Source organism: Oryzias latipes, chromosome 16, assembly GCF_053564925.1.
Source record: "Oryzias latipes strain Hd-rR chromosome 16, Olatipes_Hd-rR_3.1".
NCBI classification, from domain to species: Eukaryota; Metazoa; Chordata; class Actinopteri; order Beloniformes; family Adrianichthyidae; genus Oryzias; species Oryzias latipes.
Window position 1 is genome coordinate 12,771,642 of NC_136252.1, and position 23,297 is coordinate 12,794,938.

Here is a 23,297-nt window from a genome sequence, read left to right on the forward strand (position 1 = left end):
GTTGACCGTGGCCCAGGTCTTTACCATCAAATGTGCCTCTTAATGAGCGTGAGAAAGTCAACAAATGTCCTCACCTTCCTAGACTTTGCTCAAGTGTCTAGACTTCCAAGTGGTTTCCACAAAGGTAGTTGTACGAGGAAAATCACACAAAATACAGATGCTGGATGCTCAGTGATGATCACTTTGGTTTTCCTCTAGCCTGAGATTTGGTTTCTGGCCCTCATTGTGTCTAATCACATAGTTGGGTTTGCCCCAAAAAAGAAGGCTGGGGTTGAGTGGCCTCAGACATGGATACAAACCCGCACACCATTAATTTGCAACCACATCCACAGACCTGGGATCTCATTCAATGTGTGCACTTGCTTCTAAACATACAGGCCTGAGCGCTCTTCCAATAGCCACCACTAACTATGTGTTTTAAAGGGTGCAATTTATAAGTAGACAAAGAAGTGGAGTCATTTATTTATGGACTTGTGTGTAAAAATAAAAAAGGGTTTAGACTGAACTTGGTTTATTAGACGCAAAGAAGCAGCGTAAAACACATTTTCCACATTTGTCTTTCTCTGGAACATTTCAGATTAACAATAAGCCCTGCGGGAAAGTGGCGGTCCCTCTGCAAGTGTCCAAAGATGTCAGTCGGGTCCAGCACCTTGTGTTGGAGAGCGCCGTCGGGCAGAAACATCTGAGCGAGCGCAGCATCAAGCGAGCCATTCTGTCTCCAAGAACTGCCCTCATCAACTTCCTTGTTGAAGAATGACCTCTATGCTTCATTCCTTTCCCAGGACTGAAAACAAACACATAGCACACACTCAAGAGGTGGAATTTGTATTTTTTTTAGTGTCCTCAATTGTCATTCTGTTTGTGATGTTGTATTTATTTGCCTCAGATTTTATTAAAAACATCAAAAATGAACAGTTTCCAGTTTCTCTAAGTGTTGCTGTGAGCTTCAGCACGTCCAGATCCCGTCAAACGCAAACCCAAAGATGCTTAACGTTCATTCTCACACTCTCCTCTCACCTGTAGCACTATTTTGGCACAGCTGTCACGACACACACATTCCCAGCTCTTCCTCTGCTCTAATCCTCTTAGCATCTCCGAGTTTCATAATGATCTGCCTCAAATGATCTGCCTCATCAGTTTTTTCCCTCATCTGCTATTAGCAACAGGAGGAAAAGCTAAAAGGTGCATTTAAAAAAAAAAAAAATATCACACCTACCCACCATTCTCCATTAGTGCCTCTGCCTCACACCTCTGCCAGCCGGTCCACACTGGACCAGCATGACTCAGCTAGAAGAAGACCTTGTAACGTAACTGGCTATAAAGCCTGTCTGAGTACGCAGTCATCTGATTTGTGAACATGTTCGTCCTCTTTGACTTGACATAAAAGGTTTTTATTTTAGAGTCATATCTCAGGCGTCACCCTTGTGTCAGAATGTAAATGAGCTTGAAATCAGCTTCTGATTTGAAATCTCAAGAGCCATAGAAGTTTGTTTTTGGTGCGTCCGTGCTTAGTCAACATAAAAAGTGCATGTAGAAGGAAAACACAATGTTTTTTGTTTTGTTTTTTTTGCTGATCCCGATAGCCTTCCTTCCATATTTCTGTGATTTATCTCTTACAATCAGGTAACAGGAAAAGGCCCCTCACTAGAGACGGAATAACAGGATGCAAACCCAGGAATAGTGAGCTGAGGCCAAAACTCTGTTAGTCCTTTATGGTTTGAACTTGTATATTATAAACTTGTTACTGTCATAGCAAAATGGAAACTACACAGAGATGCCGAAGCATTTTCTACACACATGCACCTTTTGTGCTTTCAGCTCGACTGTGAATCCTCAGAAGTGAGCTTTTGCCCTTGACCTCTTGCTTTCCTGTTATTGCTTCAGTACTTTACACCTCCCTTTGATCCCCCAGCAGCAGCAGCAGCAGCAGCTACCATGCATGAATCTGAATTTGAACAGTAACATTAAGCTGCTGCTGCAAGAAGAAAGGTGCAATTGTTTGGAGACATCTCCAAGTTTGCAGGAGATGTTTCCTTGACTGACAGAAAGGCCTTAAGAAGAAGGTTTTTGTGGAGATGAGGTCTAAGCTGTCCTCCTGCATTTCCTCTGACAATTAATTTAGTCCCTGTCAGCCTCTGCCACCATTTATCATTTAACACATTTTCATCATCAGCTCTGTAGTTTCCATGACGACTATATTGCAGTTCAGATTTCCCTTTTGTGGTTGCGTGTCTTACGCAGCGGTTGTGCCACATGAAGTTTGCTTGTTGGGTTTAAGAAAACCAAACTGCCTTTTCCTCTTGAGAAACAACTGATGGGTGGAAAACTGTCGAGAACAACTGCACCACAGCTCCAGTCATGCCCCGAATTACACAGCTGTGATCCCCAAACTGCTTTGAACACTTTCACTGGATGGAGGCTGATTAAATCCCATGAGGTTGATCATTTCTGCGGATGCTCTGTGAGCTAAATGTGGGATCCGATTTACCCTGGTAAGTTAAAGATGCGGAGAGGAGAAAAAAAAATAATTTACTGAACACTTTAGCATTTGAAGTTAATTATTAATTAAAATTATTATTTTCTACAATCATTGTAAACCAGAATGTTTTTACATGTCTAAAACTGTCTACTCCCCGCCTTTACAATGCCAAAGGTAAATATTTTTAATGGGAGTAAACTTTGCTTTTGAACTTTGAACACATCTTGCATTAAAAAGACTTTATTGTTCATGTCTGGTGGATTTGATTTCCTTCTTGTTCCATTCACCTGCAGGCTGGGAACATTCTTCATTGCCCTGTAAGCAGCTGCTTGGGTTTGCAGCATAATAGTCCCACTGTTTTATATAAATATGTGTTTAAAGAAAAGAGGCTGATGGGCTTAGTGCAAGGGGAGCTGAACAAATGTCCCTGGGCCTAAATTCACAGATCGCAATTTCATTACACATGCTGATTCAATTGCATCGGTCATGGGAGCCAGAAACTCTTAAAATAATGTCTTTGTAGGATGTAAACATTTTACATACAAGAGGTTTCAAAATCTTATGGTTATGAGCCTTAACTGCATATATAGTGCACTTTATTTTGCAAATGATGAAGGCAATAAAGAGCAGTTTTAGACAAGAGGCAAAAAAACAAAAGCAGTGTGGATGTATTTCATTAGCAAAAGAGGAAAGTTACTTGTATTTAAGTATAATTTTGACATAGCCTTAGCTAAAAATGGTACACCCAAAATTAGTTTTATTAGGTATTCTTGAATATAAGTATAGCAAGTACTATAGACCTGGGATGTCCAAACTTGTTGACAAGAGGGCCAGATTTGGTGAGGTAGACATAAAAAAAAGAAAACAGCCTCAACAGGGCACAAACCAGTGTTTCCTCTTTGTGCCTGTCCCAAGCCCGGTAAATGCATAGGGTAGTGTCAGGAAGAACATAAAACATATAAGACATATTAAATTGTTCAAAGGAGAGGATAGATATATAGACAGATGAACGGATGTGATGATAGCATGGTTTTCTATACATTTTAGGGGCTTGAAGGGATATGACATCCCAAGCTCTCAGCACACCCAGATTTACCTCCCCCTCATATTCTATCTCCACCCCATAGTGGGGGCTGGCTAAATCTGGGACTGATGTGGGCTTCATTTGGTCCAGGGACCGGACTTTGGACATGCCAGCTCAGAACATGAAAGTGTAGTGGAGGAAGTACTGAGTACTTCTTCAGACTAACATTTTAGGTTTACAATATATAGATAGTATATAATAAGTAAACTTCCAAGTGTATCCCATCACTTTTAAGATAGATTAAGTATACTTGTAGTACACTGAAATGTAACTTGGCAAGTTACTTTTTATGGGGCCTATTTTCCACTTAATAGATTTTCTCCCCCAAAAATACTTTAGTAATGAAAATTAACAAGATGAAACTGTCGAACATTTAAGTATCCTGAGATAATTTAGAATTCATAATAATATTGGAGTAGTATTTGATGGCGGGCTTTCTCCTGCGTGTTGTATTTTATTGAGACTCTGTGCCTTTAACAAACTGGTCCCGGTCCGCAGTCCAAACCGTCCGCCGGTGGCCACGTATCGCCCCTCGGTCCTCCGGATGTTTTCCCACGACGCCGGACGCCTTTTATCGGGCTGTTTTCACGAAACTAACCGTAACACGTTAATTTCCACCAACTTGACGGACTTTTAGCTTGTTTGTTGAGCGGAGGAGAAAGTTTTGAATGAGCATTTCCCGCTGGGACGGCGGCGGGAGGAGGAGGGGTCGTCCCGGGGATCTGATCTGGGATCTGCCTCTGCTCTAAGATAGACTCTGGCTTCTCCGCCTCTGAGCTGCTCGGAAGGACAACTTTGACCGATTCAAACTTTAAATTGGTCTCCGAGGAGAGTTTACAAAAGGAGGGAAAAGGCGCCGCAGAGGTCGAAAGGAGCCTGAAAAAGTTCAGGACTGCTGTTGTCGGACAAAACCTTCTCTGAAAAAAAAACCTCTCTAATTCCGTTAAATTAATTTCTTCCGACCGGACGCGTTGAAGACGATTCTAAAATGGATAAATACGAAGATTTAGGGCTGGAAGCGAGTAAATTCATCGAGGATTTGAACATGTACGAGGCGTCCAGAGACGGGCTGTTCCGAATGAAGAGGGATGCTGGGAATAATCCCGACTTCGAGGAGACCCGGAGAGTGTTTGCCTCCAAGATGACGAAAATCCACATCCAGAAGCAGCAGGAGGAGATAGCCAAGAACAACCAGGCCATAAGGATGAACGGGGGCCACAATATGGCCCATTACACCAAAGACAGGCCCCCCATCAACAGCTCCAGACAGCCGGGGGAAGCGGCGGCCAAGCCGCCCATGCTGTCCGGCCCCGCTCCGGGGAGCCAGCAGCCTGACCCCCCACCCTCCACGACATGCGGCTACGAGCCAAATTCGTACCCGCACCCCAGCCCCCCTTCTCCTCCGCCCGCTGCACCCGTGCGTGCCCGACACCCCGGCAGCTCCGCGTGGACCCCTCCCGGAGAGCCCACGTCTTCGTTTCAGCGTCCACATCCCCCCTCCCCTGTCAGCAGCCCCCCAGCTCAGCACAACCAGGCTGGCACCTCTGGGCCTCCTGAGAAGTCTACAAGCTGGTCTGAAGGATCCCCGGATTCTGCTAGACTAGACCTGATCTCTCCTTTGCCCTTGAGTGCTTTCACAGGTGGAGATGACCTCCATCTGCAGCCACCCTCCACCGGGGGCCCCTTCAGGTCCTCCCCCCACAATGGCCCTGAAGCTGCTTCTGCACCCCCTGAAACACCTCAACCCAAAGGCCTGGTGTCATACGAATCCTTAAGTCCTGGCAGCGTCTCCAAAAGTACCAGTCACGGTGCAGGTCGAAGCCCGGTGCCCCCCACCGGACAGGCCAGCAGCTCCAAAGCTGAAGGCCTGTGCCCCCCTAAGCTGCCCGCTGAGACCCCCGATCAGGGGCTTTCAGCTGCTGAGATGAAGCTGGAAGCCATCACTAAGAGGCTGGAAAAAGAGATGGATGCCCAGCCCAAGGCGGACTACTTTGGTAAGACTTTGGATTACATCCACTGGCAAGGAGGACTTCTGTCAATGCTTTGAATGAGCTTAAATGATGGAAGCGCTCATCCACATTACAGAAGAAAGAAAAAATATACATAATGGTTTAGGTTCTTTAATACTTGTTCCAATTCCCGTCTTTTGCCTTGCGGGTTTATTTTTTCTCAGAAATGTGACTTTCAGATGTTCTAAGCTGGATAAGATTGTATATCTTTGGTAGCATTTACAACTGATAAAAAACCTTATTAGATAGAAACAAGGGGTGTAACTATGAATCGAGGAATTGATTTCTATTCCTACTATCCAACCAGAATTGAATTGACCAATACAGTTAAAAAAATCATTTCAAAATTAGATCCATCGACAATTGAATTGATATTGGAAAATACCATATAGATTGAGACATGGTAGGTTTATTTCACTGTAACATAAAAATAACCAAGTGCATCACAGCGGACAACACACGTGATGACAGCAGAAAATGATCAACCATCATTCCAGCCCAATGTGTGGAAACACTTAAAATTTAGCAAAGACATGTGACCATACAGTGTGCTAGAATGTTCTAATAATGTTCACTTTTGTATGTGGAAAAACAACAGTGGGCTCAACTTTATGAAACTGAAATGTGAAGGGATTAGACATTCATTCTTATTTACTTGTTTGTTTGTTGAATCTTTCGCTAAAAATGTCCTGGATCGATTTTAGGTCAGTGGGTCGGATCAAAATGAACCAACATCGAAAGTGAATCAAATATTCAACCACAAACATCAAATCAAAAGACCCAATCCGATGAAAATCCTGTTTTAATTTTTCTAAAATGCTCTTGTGGCATTTTTCTGATGATGGAGGACATGCAGAGACAATTAAGCTCCAATTTGAATTTCTGAGTACTTCTTTACTCAAAATGCTGTGAATTAGGGTCAGACGAAAATCACCATTTGAAATGATTGGATTTGTCACAGAAAATACAGTTGGTGGGCCACGAGCTCCCTGCTCTGCTCCATGCCGATGCATCCACTTGTAGATGACTACATCCATGTACGTCTTTATTTTCCTTGTCCGTGCTGGCTTCTGGATCAAAAGTGTAGGTTGGGGTTGGGAGGGGCTGTATGCTAGTGGGAGAGCATGTAAACAGAGAGCTTTCAGTAAGTGTTCCCTGTAACTGAAGGGAGAGGGGTTTGCTCTGCCCCAACAGTCCCGCCCACAACCAGGGAGGTGAATTTCTAAGGAAATCCTGCCGCTCTGCAGACATTATGTCCTAGAAAATGACATGAGATTTTGGATTTTGGAGAAAAAAACCCCGGCATAATCATAATGATAAGACCACCGGGAACGCTTTTAACCCTTGTGCTATCTTAGATGACCCCACCCTTACATTGACGTGTTCTCCCTACCATGACAAAGGTGGATAAAGTTGGAGAGATAATCCATGGACACCAGTGAAGATCACAAATCATTGAAGAAAAAAGGTTCAGCGCACTGTCTATTGGGTCTAGATGACCCCACTCCCAATGTTAAAGTGTCTAGGATAGCACAAGGGTTACAGCAGATCGAAATATGATCGGAATGGGTCTTTAATGTTTAAGGAATAATAAATTGTTGGAATTTTGTGTAAAAAGTGTTGAGAGGGAAAAATAGTTTTAGTGTTCAACCGGGCAGATCCACGGAACAAAACGTGCTTCACCTGTGACAGTGTTGTCGTCCCGTCCTGTCATGAACCCAACTGTTGGTTTCACACAGCTGTGGACAGAACTATGGAGACTTTAGTCATTTCTCTGAAAGGCGTTTTGCCGCACGTTATGCTGAGCGCTGTTATAAGTGGGGGGAAATAAGCAGTAACACCTGTGTAGCCACATGGGTAAGGCCTTTTGGGGGCATTTAAGGGAGTAGCAAGAATAACTTGCAGATGTGGGCAAGAGTGGAAAAAGAATGTCCATCATCAGCAGAAAATTCTGGTATCTGTTCCTCATATCATTCTGTTAAATATGAGGGCTCTGTTTTCACACATGTGAAAGTTGAAGGTCCTGTTTTTTTTGTTGTTGATTTTAACGTGTTCGCCATAAAGGATAGAAATTGGTGATGTTTTCGAAGATACCAGCTGTCTATCGCAAGTGTCACTTTGCTCGGAGAAGGATTTTCCCGCCAGGAATGGAGCCATTGTGATTCACGGCCTTCCTCGTCCTGGTGTGTAACGGAGATGTTCTGGCATGCATCACTGTCACGACTCATAAATAGCCTTGCCGTGTGAATATAATGGGCGGCAGACTGGCGTGTTCAGCCAGCAGCCCGTGTAATCCCCTCGCAGCAGTTTCCACTGATCGTTGGTCATTCTGAATCATGGCTTCAGGACAAGAAAACGTCATCTTTGGAAGTTGGAACTTTACACTAAAACCTGATCTAAATTTGTTTCAGTTCAGATTTAAAGACCCACTCAAATGAAAATGGTGTTTTTGGTAGTTTGTCTCATTTTCTTGTAGCATTTCTTTTCTGATGATGGAGGACATATGCAAAGAAAATTAAGCTTTCTGAGTATTTCTTTATTCAAATCATTGTGAATCAGGAGCAGGAGAAAAAAAGGCTGTTTGGAAAAGTGTGTATTTGTGACGTTTGAAAATACTTTGGGCGCGCCACAAGCTCCTCTCTCTGCTCCATTCTGATGCATCCACTTTTAGATAACTAGATCCATGTACGTCCTTGTTTATGCTGTCATGCAATTATTTTTTTCTGTGAGGAATTGATCATAACTTGAAATTGATTAATCTAATTAGTCAATTTTTAAAAAAACCTAATAATTGCTGTGAAAAGCCTTATTTTGAGGTATTTTTATTTAAATTTAGAACATTGTGGCGCAGTAAAAGATCAAAATGCAATTTAAAAAGTGGATGTATGACGTCTTTACTATTGTATCAGACCTCCGATCTTTACTTTTACACTACCAAGGAGTTCTATTTTCAATTTCAAACTTTCAGGAAAATAATCTGGTCCAGAGTACTTTAATTTAATACTTTTTATTAATCAAAGAATATTTTACGACAACCTTCTTAGTAATACCATGGTTCATATGTTAACATACTTTATTCCACAGTTTACCATCCAATGCAATCGGCACTCCGTGTACCCCATTAGTTTCGGATGACGAACACCTCATCGGGCTTCATGTCTCGCATAAAAGATGTGGCGTTAAGGCATTGTTTTGGATTAATTCTGTTACGAACTACAAAGTCGCACATTGATGATGTCACAGCAGTAATGAGTGGTTGCTGCGTACAGTGACACCACTGACAGCAAGAATGATGGACGGTGTGTTTTCAGCCAAGTTAAAAAACAAACAAACATTAACACGATTTAAAAAAAAACATGCTAATTTGTCTGTAGTTATTTAATTCTGCTTAATGCGATAATTTGACATTCCTAGCCTTTGTTAGTTAGCAGCTGAAACAAAAAGCCCCGATTATTGCTCGCCATTGTTGTTGCACTAGTAATGTATTGTTGGGGGAGTGAGGGGCTGTAAGCTAGCAGGAGAGTGTGCAAACAGAGGGCTCTCTGCAACGGGGAGGGGAAGGGGGGGGGGGTTGCCCCATGAGAGTACTACCACCCACAACTAAGAGGCAAATTTCTAATGAACTACTGCAGAAACAATGTCCTAGAAATTTACAGTTTTTTTTTTTTAAATTTTGGCTAAAAATGGCGTAATCATAGTCAAAACACCACTGGGAACGGTTTTAAAATGGATCATTGTTGTTGTCCTGTTTGTCAGTTTTCCATCTGTATGTTTAGGGTTTATGGTCTGGAGTTCTGGGAAACGTAGTTCATTGGCGAGTGGCTGCACCAGGGGAACACAGAGGAATGTCCTGAGGAATTTCAGAATCGGGGTGTTCAGATTTAAAAGGGATCTTGGAGGGGGGTGCTTGTTTATTTGGGGGGTGGGGGTGGCTGTGGGGAAGCTGAAGTGGACAGTCACAGAGGCTGTTTTTGCTGCCTTGCTTTTTGGCTGCACAAACCCTAGAAGATTCAGGATTTATGGACAAGTTCATCGTAGATGAGAGGACTGGCGGGACGTCCCGTCGTAGTAACCGAGTCTCATTCCTTTCACACAGACAAACCCGCTGGAGCGTTTATTTGTGTTCTCTCATGGTGGATAGCTTTTGTTGGTCATCTAGTTGAAAGCCTCGTGTCAACATTTCCTGCCTCCTGTTCTGATTTGCTTCGAGTCTGGTGTAAATTCGATGTCCCTTCTCATCGTATCTCATAACTTTGCCTTTTGAATAGAAAATCCAATTGAAGGAGACACAAAGAGGGTGTTTCTGGAGATGACAGGTCAGGGCTTTAAAGCAAAATGTGTTCAAAAGTCAAGTACAATTGCCGGTTAACTTGTTTGATGAGGCATTTTATTCAATAGAAAAATTCCATCTGATTGTCAGCTAATGCCCAACCAGATCAGAGAGATCTAGCCTTCTGATCGTGCCGTTTCTGCTGGATGTCAGATGTGGGAGCTTGAATAGAGGCGTCTTCTGCGGGAGACTGAGGAGGAGCAGAGTGACTCACCTCCTATAAAGTAGCTGCTGTGGCCATAACCATAAAGGCCTGAATGGAAACATTTGTCTTTTTGTTCTGAGTTGTTTTGGTATTTCCCTCAAAGTCGAATAAATGTTTTAATTGGATCATTAGGAAGTTGTTGAAAAGAAAAAAAAACAGTTGTTTCCCTGTCACTTCTGGACAAAAAAAAGCTAAATCCAGCTTTCAAAAAGGAAAAATCTAATGTGTAAAAATTTGATTCAACAGAACAATCATTACCTTGAATTTGTCCTTCGAGTTTCCTGACAAAGTTTGAAAAAAAAAGTTTGAAAAGCCCTGCTGGGAGACTGGCAGATTGAGCTGAAAAAGCAGAAATAGGATATACCGGTACCTTTCTTATGCAACACAAATGAGAGGGCTACTTTTTTGGACGTGAAAGCGAACAGAGCGGACGGAAATGTTGGCATTCTAAATTTGAGAACGCGGCTTGTTGGCCTTCGTGACATTATCAGCCGTGCAGAGAATTTTTACAGCTGGGAAAGGTGAAAGTGGAGAAGGATGGAGGTCTTCTGGGCTGAATGTTTTGTTTTCCTTCCTAAACCTGAAGCCAGTCAATTCTTTAAAATCGCTCTCCAATCATCTTGTGATGATTCCCATAATCAAAATTGTGATTATGCCATTTCTAGCGTAATGAAAAATGCCTGGTGTTGTTTTCTAGGACGGAGTTTTTGCAGAGGAGCAGAAGTTTGTTCGAAATTTGTGGGTGGAACTGTTTGTGCGGAATTAGCCCCAACCTCATTTCCCATCATTCCTTTTGTTTACACCAGTGTTTTTCAACCTTGTTTGAGCCACGGCACACTTTAACCTTGTCAAAAATCCAGCGGCACACCAGCATCTAAAAAAAATAAAAATAAATAAAGGAGAAACTCATAGTCTGTATTGATCTACAGCCCCTCCTCAATCTCACATGCATTTTAGTGATAATTGTGGCAGAAAAAGCTGGAAGCTGCAGCTGTTTTTTCTAAAAGATGTAACAAAAGTTAAGTTAGAAGATTTAAAAACTGTTTGATGTGTGTTCGTTGTGGTTTTAAGACGTTTAACAACGAAGACTCATTGTGCGCTGAGACGCTATCACTTTAACACAATGCATCATGGGAGATGTAGTGCAAAAAGCCGCAGAACGCAGACAGACTTGTTTCTCTGAGCTTCATGGTTTTGTTCACTTGTTCCATGGTCTGATACCGGATCCCGCAGAAAGCTACTCCGCTAAAGATGAGCTTTAGCTGGTATTTTTGTTAGACTTAAGCTACTTTATGAGCAGAATTGGAACAAGGAAGTGAAGACTTTAACCACTTCTGATTTGTCAGACTGATGACGTATGATTAAGCCTCCAAGAAGGATTGGTGGAGACAGTTAAAGGGGCAGGACTTTTCCAAAAACAGCTGAAGCTACGGCTAAATCGCGGTACCATCATTCTTATCAAAATGTCTTTAAAAGAATCAAATAAGAAGCAACAAAAATTTAGAGCAATATTTGAGCTATCCAGCCGTTCAGTTTTGAGCCAGATGGCAGTTCAGCGAGGAAAACGAAGACATGCATGGCTCTAGTAATCTACAACGCATCAGAATGGAGCAGAGCAGGAAGCTTGTGGCCGGCCGATTGCACCACCTACGCCACAGCTACAAGCTTTTTCCAACAGCAGTTTTTTGTCTGCTCCCGATTCACAACAGTTTGACTGATGAAACACTCAGAAATGGTATTTTAAGCACTAAAATTTTCATTTTCTAGGTCCTGCATCATGAGAAAAATGCCACAAGAACATGTTAAAAAAACACCATTTTCATTGGAGTGGATCTTTAAAGTATTTTTAGAAGAAAAAAAAGTGGAATTAAAAGGGATTTTTGCTGTTTCAGCAAAACAGATGTTTTATTTATTTATTATTCATACATAACAAAATCCAACAGTGTTAAATTTGAAAATACTTTTGTTGGTATTTAGCTGAGAAGTTTTTTTTTTTTACGACCACTAATTTAGTGTGTTTGTTTTTCTGCTTAAACTTGAAAGACCTAAATCATAAAAAAGCATGTGAAGGTTTAAAATGTAAACACACGTGTGCTTTTGAGAGAGCCCGGTGTGTGACGTGTGTTGGTTACAGTGGAAACAGGAGCTTCTTTGTTGAGCAGGTGAAGCAAATTTGTCCGTCTCCCATGAGTCGAGCTCCGATTCAGAGTCTCCAGATAGTTTTTCCATGAAAACACACCACTAACCTTGTGTCCATGCTCTCCGACTCTCACACTAAAAAGGAAACTTGATTTCTAGCATCTGTCCTCCATCATGTCTCTGTGTTTGGACTCCAGGCCAAGTGGGTGGATGGGCATAACATCTGCTTAAAAATGAGAACAAAAATGCCCTCCCCAAACACGCGCAAATATAAAACTCATGAATAGAAAAACAAACTTTATAAAGATTTTCTTTAATGTCTACCTTCAGAACTAACTAAATCCCTCTCAGGGTCTCAAGGTTGCTGGGGCCTATCCTGGCTACTGCCGGGTAGGGTACACCCAGAACAGGTTTCCATTCTGGTGCGGTATCACACACTCACAAATACACACACTTATAGGGGAACCTAGAAGTATAAATTGAGTTATGAAGCAGGCTTTTGTGCTGTGGGAAGAAGTGGGAGTGCCCAGAAAAACCCCACACATGTTTGAGGAGAACATGCAGACTCCACACAGAAACGTCCCAGCTGGGATTCAAACCGGGCCATTCTTGCTGTGAGACAAGAACACTAACCACCGCGCCGCTGTGCAACAAACACTGTGTTTTGATGTAAGATCAGATATTTTTCACGGGGAAGTCGATGAAAAATTGCTCCATTTTTGCAACAAGCTCCTAGTGGTCTTTTGAGGAGCTGCAGTATATATTTTTTTTGGAGGTTGTGAGATTCTAAATTTAAATTTGGATCGTTAAAAAAGAAATTCTTTTCATGTAGCTGCCGTCCAGCAAAGTCTGATGGCTTTTCACATGATTGTCTTGGCACTTTATCTGGCATGTAGAACCAGAAAGAAACAGTTTGGCTTATTTTTCCTCATCATGCACACTTTGGTCAAGTACACAGCGGTGCACCTATTAACAAACAACACAACCTGGTTGTGCTGTAAGAGGAGGCACGCTGTGATTTGTATCTAGCTCTTTATGAATGGAGCCCTGGCTCTCACAGCCAAGTCAAATAAGCAGACGGAGTTATATTTCCTCCTTCAGCCATGGAGCTTAATAAAGCAGCTTCCTGACTTTAGGCAAGTTATTTTTCTCCATCTAAATAAAGTAGCGATGGAATCTGAAATGTGGGGATGGCAGAGAAATGCTTTGTATTGTTGACTGGAACTGGCGTATGATAAGTTGTACATGTTGTCTAATTCCTCATGTGTCTGTTGTGCTTTAGGAGTCTGCGTCAGGTGTAACACGGCCGTTTATGGAGCCAGCCAGGCTTGCCAGGCCATGGGCAGCCTCTACCATGACAGCTGCTTCACCTGCACTGCTTGCAGTAAGTAAACCTTCAACCCCCCCCAGAAGCTGCTCTGCAGTTTCAGCTCCTCTTCTTGTCCTAAAGCTCATCGTCTTTATCAAGTCCACGTCCTGTAGCTCAAAGTGGCAACTTCCTAACCATTTCCTTCCTACACCAAAACACAGATTATTAGGGGATCAGTTGTCATGTATTCCTGGTGTTTGGTTTCTGGGTGTGAATCTCCTTCGCCGCCCACACAAAGCCAACCTTTTCAACTGCCTCTCAATGGAACGCTGAAGCAAGCAGGAGCTGTGAATTACCTGCTAGGAAGGTGATAATTACGTTGTGGCTCTTAAACGGGGAAAAAAACTGGCTTTCTTTCTTTTTTCTGTCTTAATTTAGTGGCTCACTGAGGTCCATCTATGTTGACCCCCTTCTTTAAAGTCCCACTCCGATTATTTTTCTTCCTCTATTGTCAAAGCGTTCCCAGTGGTCTTTTAATTTGGATTATGCCGCTTTTAGACAAAATCCAGAAAACCTGTGTGGACAAAGTTTCTGCAGAGCAGCAGGAGTTCAGTAGAAATTCACCTCTGAGTTGTGGGCGGGGCTTCTCCACAACCGCAACTTTTCCATGATCACTTCTCAAACGGTTGGCATCCATACATCACAACAAAAGTTCAACTGGTTTAACTTTCAACATGTGCGCTTTGTACGTAGAGCCCGAAACGGACCTTTAAAACTGCATAGTGATGCATGAAGGTGAAAGTTTTGAACACAGAAGCCTGAAAAATGCATATAAGTGTGTTTAAATAGACTTCTCATTGAAAGGGACAACACTTGCACATGCATTGCTGATGCTGTTATGAACATAGCCTTGCATTGCCGGTGCAACAAAAAGTGGCGAGCAGTTAGGGCTATCCGGACGTACAGTTTTAAGCCAAATGCCAGGAAAACTCGTCTGCCGACTCAGACGAGGTAAACAAAAGACGTAGATGGTTCTATTGTCTGTAAGTGGATCCATCATGATGGAGCGGAGCACGGAGCTTGTGGCCCCGCCCAGTGTAATTTTCACATCACACATGCAATCTTTTTCTAACGGCATTTTTTCCCTTTGTTCCTGATTTAAATAAATAAAGATTCAGAAATCCAATTTTAGTCCTTCATCAGAAAAATGCTACAAGAAGATGTTAAAAACTCCATTTTCATTGGAGTGGGTCTCTAAAAAGTGTCCACTGGTCCAGTGTGAACCCTCAGATTCACACTTCTGTCTTGTTGATGCACTCTTGAGTGGCACCTCTGTAAGGCATGCATTTATTTCAGTTTATACACTTATTGAAACGTTTTCCTGAGCATTCCTTGACGTTTGCTGTGTTTTTTAGCATCTGATGGCACAAACTGTAACCTGCCTCCTCTGTGCAACCAATTAAGAAATCTCTGCCCTAGTTGTCTGATTATGCGTGTTTGGTGGGTCTGTAGCGTCCCATTGTGCTGTGACACCCCCCCCCCCCCCCCACTGGCTGTCATTATTATCGTTGTCTCGCATATTTTGACTGTTTGAGAGACAATAAAGGGGCTCTGTTTTCCCCTCATCCTCTGTCCCGCATGTGTAAGAATAGAGGGGGCATTGCAGTCCAGAATAAAGCTGATGTCTGTTGAGGGTGGGTGGGGTGGGTGGGGTTTACCCGCGGCGTGCCTCTCATAGTTTACCCCGTGTGGCGCTTTGGGATGGAGGTCGCTGGGTAGCCACTGGCAAAACCACCTCATTTTGGAAGGAATGCATCAACAGGGGCCCTCGGAGGTGGAGCTGCAGGAGGACAGTAGGTGCCGTTATGCCCGCCGCGCGCTGCACGAGAATGTGAGAGACCCCTTCAATGGTTCCACGCCAACAACCGAACTTCATGCACACGTGTTTGTGTTTGTAGGAGGCAAACTTCAGTTGTATCTTTAGTTCTTTAGTATCTTTAGTAACGCATTCCTGCTTCGTCTGCACTGGAGCGGCACAGCGAGGATTCATGTGGGACTTCACTGCCATTCAAAGCATTACCTGGTTTAGGTTGAAGGTAAACTGGTCTAAGATAAGCTAAACATCTGAAATGTTGCAAAAAAGAATTATACAGACAGTAAGTGTCATTCCAAATAAAATGACAAGTTTTTGGAACCCCTTTTTCTTCCCTAAACTGTAGATTTTAGATGTAAAGATGAGTTTTCTGAGTTGGTTTCCTTTCTTCGTCTTTGTTGGTGCGTGTGTTTGAGGTTGACAGTCAGTATAACGAGGGTGGAAAAGCTTCTTTCAAAACAGCCTCTATAATGCTGGCGTGTTCATTTGGGTCTTTACAGCACATTCAAAATAAAATCTGGATTTTTTTTTTAGCATCCCAATACTTACGGTACATTTCAGAAAGAGTCAAATGTTAAACAACAACTCTGATCATCGCTTGATCTATTTTCAAAGCGTTCCCAATGGCCTTTTAATTATCATGAGGCTGTGTTTTTTTTTGCATAATCCATGTTAGGCCGGCACAATAAATCACAAATTTATCGTTATCGCAATATCAAGCAGTGCAATATGCACACCGCAAAAGACGGTGAAAATTGCAATGAATGGTAACCTTAAATGTGCTAAAAAAACTTTATGGTAGCTAATCAAATAAATCAAAGAATGCATTGGACCAGTCAGATGAAACCCCTTTTAGATGCTGGCCGCCCACGTAGACTAGTTTCATTTGGAGTTTAATTAAAGGTATGATGACTTCTATTTAAATTAAACTGCAGTGAAATGGAAATGATTTTTTTGGTTGTTTTGCTATTTGTTTATATATCGCAAGTTATATTGATCCCTAATATCGCATGTCGCGGGTTTTCCTCATATCGTGCAGCCCTAATCCATGTGGTTTTCTAGGACAGACTTTCTGCAGAGTAGCAGAAGTTCATTAGCCAATTAGCCAGCATTGGTGCTCATCAACACCCCAGGGAGCTTGTGGCCGCCCAGCATACTTTCTACGGCAATAATACCATCTTTTTTCAACTGCATTTTCACATCTGCTTCTGATTTACAACAATTGAAATACAGAAATAGTCAAGAAATGCAATTTGACGTTTAATTTTCTTTATATATGTCCTCTATCATAAGAACGTTTCATTGGAGTGGGTCTTTAAACTCAGAAGGAATAAATCAGAACAAAAGTGGTCACCTTTAAAAAAAAAAATAGTAATGTTGGGCTTTTTTTTTAAAAAAAAAAGAGAGCATTGTTGCATAAAAAGGTTTTCTGTTCTGCAGACTTGTGTAGTTCACCAGAGGTGAAGAGCAGGTAAAGGTCGAGGCCTGATAAGGAGGACATGGCCGGGTCGTCCTGAATTGCCTAGTTTTCTGAAAAGAATTGCACAATGGGGCTTCATGGACTGCTTTAATTAAAAAAGAGCTTTATGTTTCGTTCTGTCCCTTAGGTGTTTTACGTTTTTATGAAAGCCCAACAGTCACGCCCCCCCCCCCCCTCCCCCCCTCTGCTTTTTTAAGCCATCAGCCCCGACTCGTGACTTCAATTAAGCTCCCATCTTCTCACAAAGCTCCAAGCCTTTCTTCCCTGACTCCTTGGAAGGAAGACAAGAATGTGAGGAAAAGGAATGGCTCTTAACTCACTTTCATCTGCCTCTGCTCCTCCTGGGCTCTGGGTTCCAGGGGTGTCATCCTGTAATTGGCTAATGCCATTTTACAGTTTGGCGGTGACCAAAAATGACTCCTCTTTTCTTCTAACAGTGGCCAGACTTTGGCTACCACATGATCGTGGTTATTTCGTTAGAGGATGATCATGTTACCACTTCTAATCTGTATAAACCATTGCCTTTTGATTTGAATGGGTGATCTGTATTCATATAACACTTCACAACTCATTCCAAGTACTAACAGGCTTCACAATAAAAAAAAAAAAGACAGAAGAAAACAAAATCAAATATAAATTTATGTGTTCGATGAAGCTTAAAAGGGCTTTTATTTTGTAAACGCTTGTGGTGGGCTTTGTGGCCGGTCGACCTGATTCATAAATTCTAAACGTTGTGTACAAATAATCAGGTTAACGGAGGGTGGCTGATGTTTGGTGAGGTTGACCCCCTGCCCCCCCCTCCTCTAAAGTCTACACTTAGAAAATGTGAGGAATGTTCCCTCTTCCTGTGAGACCGTGTGTGTGTGTGTGTGTGTGTGGGTGTGTGTGGGGCCAGATCCAGACCAAGCACAGACAGACAGGAAGTGTAGTGAGTCTGTGCAAAGTAACAGCAGAACAGCAGCTTGTGGCCTGTTGTCACATGAAATCGAACCGGGTTTCATCCGTTCCACCTTTTCGGTTATTGGACGTAATCTGCATTTGACTGGGATGCTAAGACAGCAGCATGTCATCAATCATCCGTTTGGTACAATTTCCCAGGATTCAGCAGGATATGATGAATATTGCAAGAGAGCCCATTACCTTCTAATGGCTGCAATTCATCTGTAGAGCCATCATGTCGTCGAGCCGGGACTATTTTCTGAGACTGAGCTCATGACTCCTGGAGGAGTTTCCACCGTTACACTTCAACATTTAGTCACTGGTTTATTATTATTTCTTTATTTTTCTAAGCTGCTCATTTTTCAGTTTCTTTATTTGTTAAAAGTTTGTTTTCATCTGACAAGTTTCTGATTCTTTTTTTTTTTAGCCAAATACTTACCGATGTTTCATTTCTGCAGGTAGGCGGCTGAGGGGAAAGGCTTTCTATTATGTCGGAGGGAAGGTCTTCTGTGAGGAGGACTTCCTGGTGAGTGCCCCATGCATGATCAACACACAATCCAGCTCTAGGTTTAGGTTGGGACAGCATGAAGGCAAACTTCGGCTGTGACTCGTTTTCTGCATCACCACAGACAAAACAAACAGTTCATCCTGGTCAATAGAACTGCATCCAACGCTTTGCTCTGTAATGTTTGTGGACAAAATCAGCAGGAAGAACAAAACAGACTGGTGATATGGTGACGAGCACGTAAACTAAACGGATCATGTTTATGACACGGACACATTGGCTTTGTCAGAATTCCCACCCTAAGCCCTAGCCACTATAAATCTATATAGTGCGGGACTATCTAGTGCCCTGGATTTTAAAGGCAATTCTGACACCATGCTCACTATGCTCACGGCTGATATGTGACGTCATCAATGTCACAAAGTTCAAATCTAATTGATACGAGCGTTTTGCGACGCCAATTTATGAATCTACTGTGTTCTGAAGATGTAAATGTTGTTGGTTTATTAAAGAAATACATATAAATACATGTTTTGGCAAAAATTGTTTTGACGCAATGCATTTTGGTTTATATTCGCCGATCTGGTGAGCATCGATGCACTTTTTTGCATAGAATTCTGGGAGATTTCTAGGGCACTCAATTTTGAAATTGTAACTTCAGACAGCACTACAAAATGGCAAACGCACCAAGTAGTAAGTTGGGAAGGAATTCGGACACAACCATTGTGACTTTTCTACTTTAATTTGCAGATGATCTTCTAGTTTTCATGAGCGGATGAGGTTAGTCATTTGGTATTTCACTGGTTTATGAGAGTCGGGACAAAACATGTCCCACATGAAAAGGTCTTTTTATGGATAAAAATCATGAATTTAAAATGGATTGACTTACTCTACATGTTAGATGTAAAGGAATTGTGAATACTGGTGTTATGTTTTAGCATAGAAAATTATTTTTTTAAAGACTCTTTTGCTGAAATGTATGAGTAGTGATGAGGCGTCCTCTGGTATTTCTCTTGTCTTCAGCATGAGGTCACAAAAGTCACCAGCATTGAAAAATATTAAGTCCTTAACATTTATATCAAATTAAAGATGAGGGTTAAAAAATGTATTAAACAATAAATATCATGAAAATGAAACATTTTTGGAAGAGAAGATAGAACAAATTTCGTTTTTCTGAAGTTCTTTTGTCCCGACTCTCAAGAATCAGTAAGTTCCTACAAAAATTAGAACAAAAACCACGAAAAAAAATTACAAACAAAGATCATCTGTGTTTTTTTGTTAGTATTTTGTTTTAGTTTATTGAATGCGGTCCGCTTCCAGACGTCACTGCCGTTTCCTCCACACCAACAGAAACTGACGTTGATGCGGCCGCTGCATTTTAACTGTTTGGTTCCGGCAGACAAACTTGGATGCATCAATGTGTGTCTTGGTTTGATTTAGCGACATCACCTGCAAATGTGTTTATTTTGGAAATTCAGTAAAAGATTATGTAAAAAGCATTGCTTAAAAAAAGTGTACAAACCCTGAAAGGTGCTAATTCTGCACATATGACCCCTTTTCTGTTTAGTACTCTGGTTTCCAGCAATCAGCTGACAAGTGCAACGCATGCGGACATCTCATCATGGATATGGTACGTGCTGATGGAGCTCCAGAGGATCTCAGTAGACGCTTGGAATGGCTGTAGCCACACTAAGCTTTCTGCAAACTCAGAGATTGAGGTCTGGTTCCTCATTACTCACGTGTGATGAGGTGTTATAAGTGGAATGGAATGGAAACAAGTTTATTTCGAATATATGTTAAAAAAAACAAAACAAAACAAAAAGAAAGAACAGACATAAATAAAAAAAGAGAATATAAAGAAAACGTTCACGCTCAAGAACCGTTATAAACACAAACAGAATTTTTTTCTTTTTCTTTTTTCTTCCATATATGAACACAAATACTACAAACAATTAAACAATTATACATATTCGAAAAGGAGTGAGAAAAAGTATAAACTTATATAAACTCACCCCCTATTCCTCATCAATATTAATTACATTAGTAAGCAGCTTCTTTATTTATACACAATGTTTCATAAGGTATAATAATTTTCACAGAGTACTGTCCTAAATACTTAGCATGAATTATTATTGAAGAATACTATGCGCATATTAAGATAAGAATAATATACACATATATATTTTTACATATGTATACTTACATACATATATACATCTAATATCCATCCGATATATTTGAATATCGTTTTAAAATCATATTTTTATATCTTATTTTAAAGAGTTTTATGTTGGGACATTGCTTTATTTCATCTTCTCTACTGTTCCACAGTTTTGCTCCACAAATAGAAACACTGAAACATCTTCTATTTGTGCGTGCTTTGTGTATGTAAAAATTTTGTTTTCTTCCCAAACTGTACTCTCCCTCTCTTTTCATGAATAATTTTTGTATATTTGCTGGTAGTAAGCTGTATGTGGCTTTGAACATGAGTAATGCTGTGCGCAGCTCCACCAGATCTTTAAGTTTCAATAATTTTGATTGTAAGAATAATGCATGTGTATGATCCAGATAACCCACGTTATGTATGATTCGTATCGCCCTCTTTTGAAGAATTAACAGTGAATGTAATGATGTTTTATAATTGTTTCCCCATGAGTGCAGTACCATATTGTAGAAAACACGTCTCGTGCTCCTAAAATCCAGGTGGGATTACAAAATCAAGTCAAAAGATCAGACAATAACGTTTGTTGTTGTTTTCTATTTGTTGGCTAACCCAGATTAACAGATTATTTCCCATCTTCGTAGATCCTGCAGGCTCTTGGGAAGTCCTACCACCCCGGTTGCTTCCGCTGTGTCATCTGTAATGAGAGCCTGGATGGGGTGCCCTTCACCGTGGACACCGAGAACAAGATCTACTGCGTCAGAGACTACCACCGGTAACCCTCCACGGCTGAGTGTCGGTCTGCCACGTGCAGCGGACACACAAGAGGTTTATTTTGTCGTGGAAGTGCTGGGAGGGGAGGGGGGTCTAGTTGGAGGTGTGAGGAGGCACGTGTCTGCCTGCAGGAGCAAACATCTCTCTGGTTCTGTGTGGTTTGGTTCATGAGCCGCTCACAGGAACTGCTGACACCGGATTGATTTCCTCTCTGCTGCAGCTGCTGCTGCTGCTGCCTCAGCTGGGTCGACATGTACTTGCTCTCCTCTCACTGCCTGGCAGGCCCCCGCATGTTCCGATTCAATCAGACAAAGCTCACTGTGCATAGTCTGGATTTGACTGGTGCTCTGCACAATGTAATTCTTCCCAGACATCAAGGTGCCTGCCATGTGCTTAGAAACTCAGACTTTTGTTTATGGTTCCTTTTTCCTCAGCGCATGTATGATCGTATGTATGAAGGAACTAGAAAGCCTTTATTTTAATCCAGACAACTTACTTTGTGTTTTTTTTAGGGTCCTTGCCCCTAAATGTGCTGCCTGCAACCAGCCTATTTTACCTTCAGAGGTATGCTTTTCTTTACTTCTGTTCTTATTTACATTTCAAATCCAAAAAACAGAGAAATGGGAGTAAAATGTGTTGTTTTACTGTTTGTTGGTATTATTCCCAGCTTTTTTTTTGCAATACTTCTTAATACCTGTGCTTCAGAGCGTTCATTTCACCCTCGCCACATACTCCAAACTCACCCAAATTTGCACATACCGAGTTAAAATAATGAATTTTGGGCAGAGTGAACTATTCTTTCATAGCACTCATATTTGGCTCCAAAAAAGGTAAAAAAAAATAATTAAAAAAACGGTGGATGTTTATGATTTCAACTGGGGCTTGTGGGAGTTCATTGTCGTATTTGAAAAGGGGCACAGATTCTGTCTGGCTGCTGATCCAGCCTCTTTACAACACCGGCCTGTCGGCTTCCTTGCCGGCTGCTAAAGAATATTTTACAGCTGGTTCCACCGGTTCCTGAATCGCTGTAACCAAAGTTTGTGCCCCTGCATGGAGAAACGGCATCAGCTGAGTCAGAAGCAGACGGACAAAAAGTCCTGAAACGCTGAGGAAGATGATGGCGGAGAATAAATATCATCCGGATGAATGAGTGATGGATGAAACCAGCCTCCTCTGGAAGAAGTGACCCTCAAACACGCTGCAGGACCTTTGGCACGTAACTGATGAAGGATGAGGCACGGGTTCCAGGTTTTAAGGCACAGAGAGACACTCCTAATGTGTGTTATAAAGTACGCTACAAAACAGTCTATTGCCCTGAATATATATTTAAAAAAAACTGGATGCTGAGCAATGTTTTTTAATAAATGTTTTACAAAGCATCAAAAATGTTTCAGAAGGGTTTTTGATGAGTAGGGATCAGTGACGGACGTTCTCCGGCTGCGGGGGTGGAGGTGGTTCTCCGTAATCGCAGATTCTACGTATTCACGGGTGTCTCTGCTCCCTGAACCCCGCGAATAAAAAGGGCAATGCTGTACTCACTTGAGTTAAACAGGATTCCTTTAAATACGAATCGTAGGAGCTGACATCTGTGGATCTTATCCGTGGATCTGCTTTCAAAGCAGCTCACACCCTGAGGCTTCTGTGTGTGTTTTTCAGGACAACTCACCGTCTGCTTTCCTTTGCAGGGGTCTGACGAAACCATCCGCGTGGTTTCCATGGAGAAGGACTACCATGTGGAATGCTATCACTGCGAGGTGAGCAACGATGCACTAAGTCCTACATGCAAAAGTTCAAATCGAGCTGTGTGTGTGTGTGTGTGTGTTCTCATTAAGGGAAGTTCTAATGAGCAGATCCCTGATCTTAATTACAGCCTTGATAATTATGCAGAGCTGAGTGAAGCGGCTATAAAACTGCTCATTTATTTATTTATTTGTCTTTGTCAAATGTTGATTGGCAGCTTAACTGCTGAGACAAACTGACCTGTTGTTTCAGTCCTGTGCTTCTGTCTCA

General features: G+C 41.9%; 2 protein-coding genes across 4 annotated transcripts in view; both read left to right on the plus strand.

Annotated features, from left to right (window-relative positions):
• lars2 (leucyl-tRNA synthetase 2, mitochondrial) overlaps window positions 1–912 on the plus strand; it is a 45,858-nt gene extending 44,946 nt beyond the window's left edge. For both annotated transcript variants that reach the window (XM_023963894.2, XM_023963893.2), the window contains exon 21: window positions 578–912. In XM_023963894.2, coding sequence (XP_023819662.1) covers window positions 578–757 — 180 coding nt within the window. In that variant the 3' untranslated portion in view covers window positions 758–912. The remainder of the gene's footprint in view (window positions 1–577) is intronic.
• A 3,133-nt stretch (window positions 913–4,045) lies between these two features.
• limd1a (LIM domains containing 1a) overlaps window positions 4,046–23,297 on the plus strand; it is an 83,726-nt gene continuing 64,474 nt past the window's right edge. Inside the window, exons 1-7 of one of the 2 annotated variants that reach the window (XM_004077742.5) lie at window positions 4,046–5,557; window positions 13,529–13,630; window positions 18,306–18,373; window positions 19,920–19,982; window positions 21,158–21,288; window positions 21,800–21,851; window positions 22,973–23,041. In XM_004077742.5, coding sequence (XP_004077790.1) covers window positions 4,552–5,557; window positions 13,529–13,630; window positions 18,306–18,373; window positions 19,920–19,982; window positions 21,158–21,288; window positions 21,800–21,851; window positions 22,973–23,041 — 1,491 coding nt within the window. In that variant the 5' untranslated portion in view covers window positions 4,046–4,551. Of the gene's footprint in view, window positions 5,558–13,528; window positions 13,631–18,305; window positions 18,374–19,919; window positions 19,983–21,157; window positions 21,289–21,799; window positions 21,852–22,972; window positions 23,046–23,297 lie in introns of both variants that reach the window. The other variant, XM_078933468.1, reaches the window with a different exon arrangement.